General features: G+C 42.6%; 1 protein-coding gene across 1 annotated transcript in view; it reads right to left on the reverse strand.

The window, feature by feature from the left end:
- The window catches only part of LOC127545699 (uncharacterized), a 34,266-nt gene extending 25,257 nt beyond the window's left edge, over positions 1–9,009 (reverse strand). The window contains exons 1-7 of the mRNA XM_051973150.1: positions 8,922–9,009; positions 8,336–8,454; positions 6,487–6,597; positions 2,656–2,828; positions 1,860–1,933; positions 873–1,009; positions 518–642 (exon numbers count right to left, since the gene is read on the reverse strand). Coding sequence (XP_051829110.1) covers positions 518–642; positions 873–1,009; positions 1,860–1,933; positions 2,656–2,828; positions 6,487–6,597; positions 8,336–8,454; positions 8,922–9,009 — 827 coding nt within the window. The remainder of the gene's footprint in view (positions 1–517; positions 643–872; positions 1,010–1,859; positions 1,934–2,655; positions 2,829–6,486; positions 6,598–8,335; positions 8,455–8,921) is intronic.
- Between the last annotated feature and the right edge of the window lie 844 nt (positions 9,010–9,853).

The following is a 9,853-nucleotide window of genomic DNA, read 5'->3' on the forward strand; positions in this document are numbered from 1 at the left end:
GGTAGTCAAATGTGTTTATTTTACCTTCCATGTTACATTTTATTCTAGCTGATAGCAAAATGGATCTGCTTTTCCCAGTCGGGAAAAGGAGATTAAATTTGTTTTCAGGGAGAGAAAGAACTGACCCCAGAACTCAACATTTGCTATTTTTTTAAGTCACCCACTGAAAATAGGTTGACATAAGATAAAAAGCAAAGGACTTTCCCAGAAGATCTACCACATGGGAAATGCTCTTCTTTACAAAAGTTCTGTGTTCAGATATATATTGTTTGCTTTAAGCAGATTCAGTTTGTTTGGAATAGTTGCTAATAGGTAGTATTAGGTAATAATTTGGGTTTTTAATTATTTAATGAGTTGAGCTTATAAAAAACCCACTATAATAAAATGCGTTTGTTGCTTTAAAGAAAAAAAAAACAACTTCTGTGAACAAGTTGTTTTTCGTTTTTTTTTAGCCCTTGGTTTTCTTCTCTATTAAATAGGGGCAATCATAACACAACCCCCTCCCCCTTCCTCTTACTCAGAGACAGTGATGTTAGGGGTCTCAGCCAGAAGAGCAGAGGTGAGTGTCCACATCACGTTCCTGGGGATGTCCTGCTGACTGAACAGCTGGAGGCTGTCCTGTTGAGAGGCTAGCATCTGCAACTGGAGAATGAACCAGATCAAGAGGAAGAAAATCAGAATAACTTTCTGCAACTCCGTCTGTGAAAGCCAGGCTCAGTTCTAATGAAAACCGGGCAGTAGATCTATCATAAACTAGGCAGTAAGAAAGCAGGCAGGGGTCCAAGAGACCCTGAAACTCCTCTGTCTCCCTCAGACCCACCTTCCAGCTAAAGAGCTGGTCCCCCAGGAAGTTGGGCCCAGGCCCCACTCACCAATTGCTGGTCATAGCCCAGGAAGTCACGGATGTCATCAACACTGCTCAGGTGGATATAATGACCCAAGTAGGCTGTGAACCAGCCGTGGCTAAGGGGATCACTTAGATTGTAACACCGGGGCCTGGACTGGGTACCTGCAGGATTGATCACGGGAAATCATCAAACTGGGGTCACAGGATCAGACTTCTGCATAAGTAGAATATACATAGGCATAGGAGGAGGGCCAGGAGAGACTTTTAAACAGAGGCGTGCTGGAGCCAATTGGAATGATAAATGATAAATTTTCCGTGAGAAATTGGTAAATGCTACAAATAAGTGCTTGGTTTATGGATTTGCTGTTTGCCTAAACTGAAGAAAATGATCAAGAAAATGTAAATAATGAAGATTAAATTTTAAAATGTGCCATGCTTACATCCCCCACCCAAACTGGCTTTTAAACATTTACCAGCACACATTTATTCTTTAATTAAAATTAGACACTTCACTCTTTGGGATAAGACCTTGAAAGACAATGTTAAAATGCACATATATTATCTGAGAGGTAACTCATTAACCTATTTGTTTATTAAATTAGTTCTCCATCTTACGAACCTATAATCTGATACAGAGGGAAGGGAAGGGAAAAGAGGAAAAAGCATTCATTTAGCACCTACTACATGCCAGGTGCTGTGCTAAGCCCTCACTTGATTATCTCATTTGAGCCGACTTTGTAGGCTCAGCTTTCTCATCTGTAAAATGAGCAGTCTAAGCTAATTGATCATCAGGGTCCACTTGAGTTATAAATCTTATTATTCCATCACTTGGCAAAAAGCAGGATCCCCAGATGCCATAACACCAAGGTTTAGAGGAGAGGAGGGGAGGTAGAAAGGAGGTCAGGTAGTGGTTGGAGAGCTCAGAGCACAGAGAGGGGAGGCTTGGAGACCATTTCTGTCTTTCCCCAGGTCCTCTGTCCTTCCTTCCAGGCCCAGGAGTGCTGTGCCTTACCAGTCAGGTAGGAGTAGATGTGATGATATACCTCTTCTTCCCGACCCTTCAGGATACGCGGACCATTGCTCACACTAAAAGTGAGAGGTGCAGAACAAAGAAAATCAGTCTGGTCCGATCCAAAGCTGAAAAAGCAATCCCCTTTACAGTGGCTGACAACTGGTCCTCTACCTTTTGCTTGAACACCTCACATGATGTAGAACTCACTACCTCCTAAGCTCATCCACTGAGGTGGTGATCAGAGCACTAGAACTAGAGAACTAAAATTCAAATCCTGTCTCTGATATTGCTGGATGACCCCGGTTCTCTGAGCCTTGACTTGGATTAAGTGACTTCTAAAGTCTTTGACAACTCTAGACAGGCAATTCTGTAATTGTTGAACAGTTCTTGCTTTTTAGGAAGCTTCTCTTTACATTTTGACCAACCAAGTGTTTATTAACTCCTGCCGTCTGCTAGATAGAAAGGTACAAAGAAAATCAAAGCAATCCCTGTTTTCAAGGAGCTTCCATTCCTGTGCTAAAATCCACCTTCTTGCAACTTCCACCTATTAATCTTTTCTCCGAGCTAACCAAATACATCGACTTCCTTCAACTGATCCCCACAAGCATGGTTTCAAGCCCCCTAAATTTTAAGCTTCAGTGGTCATTCTGATCATTGTTCTCTGGATTAGCACCAGTTTGTTCATTTCTTCCCCACTAGAAGAAGCTGGACACTGTGTGCCAGATATGCTCTGTCCCATCCCTGCCATTGGGCCCCTTCCCCTTACTCCCACCCTGCCAGAGATTGGCTCACTCACATGGCTTGAAAGGCTGGGCAGCTGGTGTTCTCTGTAGGGAGAAGTTTACTTTGAAGGAAATAGAAATAGAATAACGTCCGTGCATCTGTCCATGTGGCCACAGAAACGTTGCCATTGGTCAGTAAAGAAAGGCTAATCTCAATGACCTCCTTGGTCCTGTTCAATAATGACTCCTGGGAAGAAGGAGGGAGATAGGCATAATGGGCCTGGGCATCCTACCCCATATGGTGGCAGCTTTAGACTCTCAGGCCCCCATCTCAGGCTATAAGGATGAAATTTTCTTCTAGGTTAAACATGTTCTTCAGTTCTGCTAAATATATTTCTATATGCATCATGCTATGCAAAAAAAAATCATATCAAGAAGGAAAAAACAGCAAAAAAATAACAACCAAAAAAAGGCAAAAATACTATGCTTTGATCCACATTCAGTCTCCACAGTTCTCTCTCTGGATGTGGAAGAGAGTTTCCATCACTATTGGGATTGTTGAAAAAAAGGATTTTAGACAATATCCAAAAGTATCTCCAGGAACCAAAGTACTCAAATTTTGCCTCAGAGAAGCAACATAATATAATGGGAAGAGCACTAAATTTGAAGTCAGAGTGTGTGGATTTCATTATGACACTTACTATGTGTGTGACCATGAGATATTGCTTTCCTTCCCTGGGCCTCAATTTCCCCATCTGCAGAATGAGGGAATGGGACTAGGTGACTCCCAGGGTCAGTTTTGTCAGTTGTTGTTCAGTCATGTCTGACTCTTTGTGACACCTTTTGGGTGTTTTCTTAGTAGAGATAATAGAGAAATTTGCCATTTCCTCCACTAGCTCATTTTACAGATGAGGAAACTGAGGCAGACAAGGTTAAGCGATTTGCCCAGGATCACACAGTATCTGAGGCTGAATTTGAACTCAGGAAGATGAGTCTTTTTGACTTCACGTCTGCTACCTAGCTGCCCCCCGTATATACCTTACCTTTCCTAAATTTATAGTCCAATTATCTTACATAATTTTTCCAAGGGCTTATAGGTAGGTAGAAAGTTCAAGAGCTGAGTTCCTTTCTCTTTCATCTTCCTGAATCAATTCAGCTCAACTCGGTCCCAAGATCATTCTGTAGATCCCCCGCTCCCTGGATTGAATCTATGTCATGGGGAAGAAGGAAGAACAGGAAACACAGCCCCTACTCTCAGGAAATATCAGACACTTACTAGCCAAGTGATTCTGGGCAAGTCACTTAATCTCTGCCTCACTTTCCCCACTTCTGAAATGGAGATGATAATAACAAGGTTGTTTAAGCTCAAGGGAGACAGTATTTGTAAAGTGCTTTTCTGAATCTGGAAGTTCTAGATAAATGTTAGTTATTGTTATTACACTCAATTTATCTCTTTTTTTTGTTTTGTTATTTTTTATGTAGCATCCCATACCCTTTTTTTTCAGAAATGTTAGTTATGCTTTGTAAATTAATTAATTAAAAAATCAAGTGCTTCCTTCCTTCTCTGTTTTTCCTATTTAAAAAAAAAGAAGTATTAGTCAATGTGACCACAAATGATTTCAAGCTCTGAAGCCCAGTGCCTTTAAGAGAGTCACCTCCAGGAAGCCCTCCCTAACATAGGGTTAGACACACACAATCAGCATCCAATCAACATGAATAGAGAATTGAGGGTACATAATGAGATATTGTAACTATTGAGTGTTCCAGGCCTCCAATGCCATGGAGCAAGTCACCTGCAATCTCTCCTCACCCTAGAAAAACATTTGGGACCAAAATACCTGGATTTTATTTCTCACTCTCATATTGGTCCCATTGTGTGATTGATCCTGGGAAAACATCTCTCCTCCCTGGGCCTCAGTTTCCACAAGTTAAAAAAATAAGGACCTCTACCTCTAGGTTCTCAAACTGGTTGTCAGTATCTTTATATACAATTGAAAATTATTGAGGATCTGTCCAAAGAGTTTTTGTTTATGTGGATTATGTTTATAGATATTTACCATATTAGAAATAAAAACTAATTTTGAATTTGTAGACCTTCTTAAAAGGTGTCAGAGACTCTCAGGGTTCTCTGACCCGCACTTTGAGAACCAGTGTTCTAGATGATGGAGGGGGGACTGTCAGGGATGAGAAGTGTGGAAAAGCATGGGGAGAAGGAGACTCTAGTTCCCTAGTCCTGGATGTGAATTGCTTACAGAGCAGGGCAAAAGCTCAGGGAACTGAATTCCCTGCCCAATGCTCCCGAGGGGGCCCATTTGCCAAATACCAGCTGCTAGGTGATAAATGAGCCCTTGAGGGTAGCTGAGGGTTGATGATGAGTCTCTCTCCCGCCTATGTGTTTCCCCTTCTACAAGGAGGGTTCTTGGGAAAGGACCCAAATAGATGGGGGGACCTTGATTCATGAAAGTTACTAGGAAACTCAAGGTGAAAAGGTAGGTTCCGGGTAAGAGCAGTGAGAGATGTGAATAGAAAGTCCCTCTCATTTGTGATTGGTAGGAGTTGTGTGGATTCTTCCAGCCCGCCTCACATTCAGGGTACAGGGTTTAAGGCATGGGATGTGGATCTAGCTCAGGCTTTGGAAATGGAAGTTGGCAGGTGGAATCCATGGCACTGAGCTGGCAAAGGGCCCCTAAAAGGAAAGAGGGTGACTTGTACACGGGTGTGTCACTTTTTGGGGGGAAGTGATCGGGCTTAAGTAACTTGTCCAGGTCACATAGTAAGTGTCTGAGGTCAAATTCAAACCCACCTCCTCTTCATAGGAGAGGGAAAGGAGATGCAGAGAGCAGGTGGGGCAAAGTTACAAAGGTGACAAAAGTAGGATCTGAATACGGATTCTCTGACTTCAGAGTGTTTTCTTTTCACTTTACCACATTGTTCCTATCAATAAAGCTTGAAAAAGTCAAGAAATGAAAGTTGTGGAGGCAGGGGAAAGGTCCTTTTGATTAGTGACAGAGGAGCTATTGCTCTAGGAATTTCACCTAGAATCAAGAGAGATATCAGGCTGACGTGTGATCCTTTACATTCATCCCACATACTCCTCACACCCAAACCCCTACAATATAGTGTAGTGAGAACTGTTCTGGCTTTGGATACAGGTGACTTGACTTCAAATCATGGCTGGGCAAGTCCCTTCACCTATTTTCTTCATCTATAGAATGATGCAGTTGGACTTGTGTTGTTCAGTCATTTCAATTATGTTCCATTGTTCATGACCTCTTTGGTGTTTTGTTGGAGTGGTTTGCCATTTCCTTCTCCAGCTGAGGCAGAAGACAGGATTATGTGACTTGCCCAGAATCACACAGGTGATTTTAATTCAGGAAGATGAGTCTTTATGACTCCAGGGCTGGCACTCTAGCCGTGCCTTTGTGACCCTATTTTTTTTTTATCCGTAGAATGAGGAATATGAATTCGATGACCTCTAAATTCTATCCCAGAGAAGTCCATAGCTTAGAAAAACACCCATAGAAAAAGAATAATGTTAATTATTAACTTATTAATAATATAATAAAATTATTATCAAATTATTAAATAATAATCCAAAAGAATCAGTCATAGTATTATAGATCTAGAGGCCTTTTTGTCTAAATCCTCCATTTTACAGATGAGGGAACTGAGCATTTCATGCACTCCAACATCATCATAGGATCATAAATTTAGTGCTGGAAGATAAAGTGAAACCATCTCCCCCAAACTTCGCCCATTTCCAACAGGTGTTTGGCTTTCACTTGCCTGCCCTCCCTCCTTTCTGCACCTTTCAGTCCTTCCTAGCATTATTAGTGCGCAGATTCTGGAGGCCCAGCCAGGGCCTGAGGGCAGCTGTGAGTGATGGAGGTCACAGCGGTCCTTACCTGACAAGGGAAGTTGTTTGGAAATTCCTCCACCATGGTCTCATTTAAGGCACCTTTGGCAGCTGCAAGCTGAGCCAGCTGCCTCAAAGTGAGCCGGTCCAGGACTTGGAGCTGGGGACGAGCCAAGGGGAAGGAAGATAAAGGGGTTAGACTAAGCCCACTTGGACCATCCTCCGGGATGGGAGAGCAGTAACTGATGGAGCTCTGACTCTTAGGAAAGAGGCCTCCAGGTGGCGTCAAGCAACAGCCAGCAGCCAAAACTCTGGGGAAGAGTGTGTTTATTAATTGTCTCAGTCAAGGTCAAAGGGAATCCCCTTAACTCATCAGTTATTTTTCCACTGGGGAGAACTTGGTACCAGAATGACTCCTAGACTCGAGACTGACCCCCATCTCTAGTTCTGCACTGAGACTTTGGGGAACAACTGATTTAGCTGATGTAGACCTCTATCTGTTATCCAGGCTGCCTCTCATTTTGGGACCCAATCCCAGGCAAGGGCTGATACAATTTAGGACATAGACTGTCCTCTAACCGGCCACAGCTAACCTAGAGACGCAATCCCATCCCAGGCCATAATTTAGACTCTGAAACATTATCTGGTCTGGACACAGGTAGAGAGGTAAAAAGCACAGTGCTTCTGTAATCAGAGAACCGGGTCCAGTGTCTGGTTCTGCCTTTGGTGTGACTTTGAATGACTCTGGATCCTGTTCTAAAATGAGGGGGTTGGACTATCCAGCCTTTGAGAGCCTCTCCCTTTCTAGTTTTGTGATCTCAAGACCTCCAGGTCTGGCCCTAAACTGACTCCTATTTTTATGTGTAGATCTCAGTCCCCGAATACCTCAGGCCTTAACTCTAACTGGAAACGGCTTCTAACTGGGCTGTCTTCAACTCCAGCTCTAGCCCTGGCCTAAGAGAGAGTCTTAATGCAAGCCACAGACTGAGACTGGCTCCTGGATCTTAACTTTTTTTTAACCATCAAAAGTTTCCTACTTTTTTCAATAATAGCTTTTTATTTTCAAAATGCATGCAAAGATAGTTTTCAACATTCACCTTTGCAAAAACTTGTGTTCCACTTTTTTCTCCCTCCCTTTTCCTACCTCCCTCCCCTAAACAGCAAGTAATCCAATATAGTTAAACATGTGCAATTCTTCTAAACATATTTCCACATTTATAATGCTGCCCAAGAAAAATCATATCAAAAGGGAAAAAATGAGAAAAAAAAGCAAACAACAAAAAAGATGAAAATATTTTGTGATCCACATTCAGTTCCCATACTCATCTTTCTGGATGCAGATGGCTTTCTCTAATTGAAATTGGCCTGAATCACCTCATTTTAACTAAATTCTTTTCATTTATTTAATATTTTGTTGAAGTTTTTTATTTTCAAAACATATGCAAGCATAATTTTTCAACACTGACTCTTGAAATCCTTATGTTCCAATTTTCCCCCTTCCTCCCCACCCCCTCCTGTAATCCAATATATTTAACTAACTTCTTAAACTGGTTCTAAACCAACCCAGCTCCAGACTAACTCAGAATACTCTCTAACCCCAGACACTAATTGATCCCTAATTCTGGAACTCAGGAGATTCTAAATGTGGCCAGTGACTAACTACCTCCACATTCATTCTAGTTCCCCATCTCACTCCCAGCAGTGTGATAGAGCAAAAACAGCTCTGGATTTGGAAACAGAGGACCAAATGGCTCTACTGGAGATCTTCCTCCTTTTCCATGGACCAGAATTGCCCTCTAAATCCTGGGATGAACATGGGTGAGCACTAGCAAATCTTAGGTACCCCTGGAACCCAAAATTCCTCGATTTCTCTGTTCATTCCACAAACTGGGACTTACCCCATCAAACTCAGTGTTGAGAGTAACCAGGTCCTGATATGTGGCAAATTGGCTAAATCGGCCCAGGTTAGCATCCAACCAAGCTGTGCTGCTGTTGGCCTCTGGAACGCAGGTTAGCCCTGGCAGAGACATGGCCCATCACCAGTCGTCCTTCCCCTCCCTGCTTCAGATGGGATACATCCATAGTAGGACATGTGGGGTGGGATGCTGGCAATCAGCATTAGGGCAGAGATGGGAGGGGAAATGAAGTAGGCAGAAGGGGGAGGAACTGATGAGCAGCCATCTAGATCTTCTCTGTCCATTTCTACTAGGCTATTTTGATTTCCTCCTCTGCTCTATTTTCTTTTTTTCCCCTCTCTTAGGTTCTTCATTTTCATCCCTTTTTTTTTCTCTTTCCATCAGCTCCCAAGTTCTGTATTTCTCCTGTTTGTATCCCCCTTTGCTGTCCCACCCTAACCCACTCATTTCTTCCTCTCTTCACCACTTTCCACTCTCCTATGCCTTCTGAACTCAATTTTTCCTCTCCTCTTTTTCCTCCACTATAAAGAAAGCCAAAAGGAGGAGAAAGTGGGTGAAGGATCCTCACCACCGGTGTTCAGGCGTGTCAGGACAGGCCGCTGGAAAGTTGTGTAGACAGCTTCTTGGATCTCTTGGCTCATCCTCTCAAATTCCATATCCAGCCTTTTCACACTGGGACACAACCCCAGGGGCTTTTTAGAAAACCAGACACTCACATGGTGCAAGACCCCAACATCCCCTAAATGATCCTTAGATGACCCTCTTCATCATTCCCTTCAGAGAGGACAATGATAGCATACCTGCCAGGCTTAATTAGATATGACAATTGGGATCAGCAGTCTGCAAAAATGTGCTATGTATATATGGAGGGGAAGGCACCTTCCCCTGCTCCAGGTTAGAGTAGGAGAGGTACCTGTAGGAGATGGGATATAGGCAGGAGACTAGACTGGTGATAAAGGGGAAAAACCAGTATCAGTAATCTGATGCTGTAATCTAGACTGATCTAGGATGGGTGAATCTCTCTCCATCTCATCTAGTTCAGTCTCAACACAGAAAGAAATCCTCACCATAACTCCCTCAGAGACTGGTTATCTAGGGCTTGCTTGATGTCCTCCCATGACAGAGTTTGCTACCTTATGAGGAAGTCTTTTATTACTAATTGTTAACAAGAACTATGTTCTTAGCCTTACAGTTCCTAATAATACCTCTTTCATATGACTGACCCTTCTCCACCAGACTCTGAAATCTCCAATTTCTTCAAATGATCCATGTCTGTTATAGTTATGGGTCCCCAGATCACTCTTTTGAACACACTTCAGTTTATTAATATTTCTCCTAAAATGTGGTGTCCAGAACTGGAAGCAATATTCTAGTTGTGTTCTCATCAGGCGATGGGGTGGAAGGTGATTACTTCTCTTTTTCTAGGCAAGATGCTTCTATTAATGTAATCTAAGAACACATTTGCTTTTTTCCCTAAAAATCAATGACACTATTGATTTG

This window comes from Antechinus flavipes, chromosome 1 (genome assembly GCF_016432865.1).
Source record: "Antechinus flavipes isolate AdamAnt ecotype Samford, QLD, Australia chromosome 1, AdamAnt_v2, whole genome shotgun sequence".
Classification (NCBI taxonomy): Eukaryota; Metazoa; Chordata; class Mammalia; order Dasyuromorphia; family Dasyuridae; genus Antechinus; species Antechinus flavipes.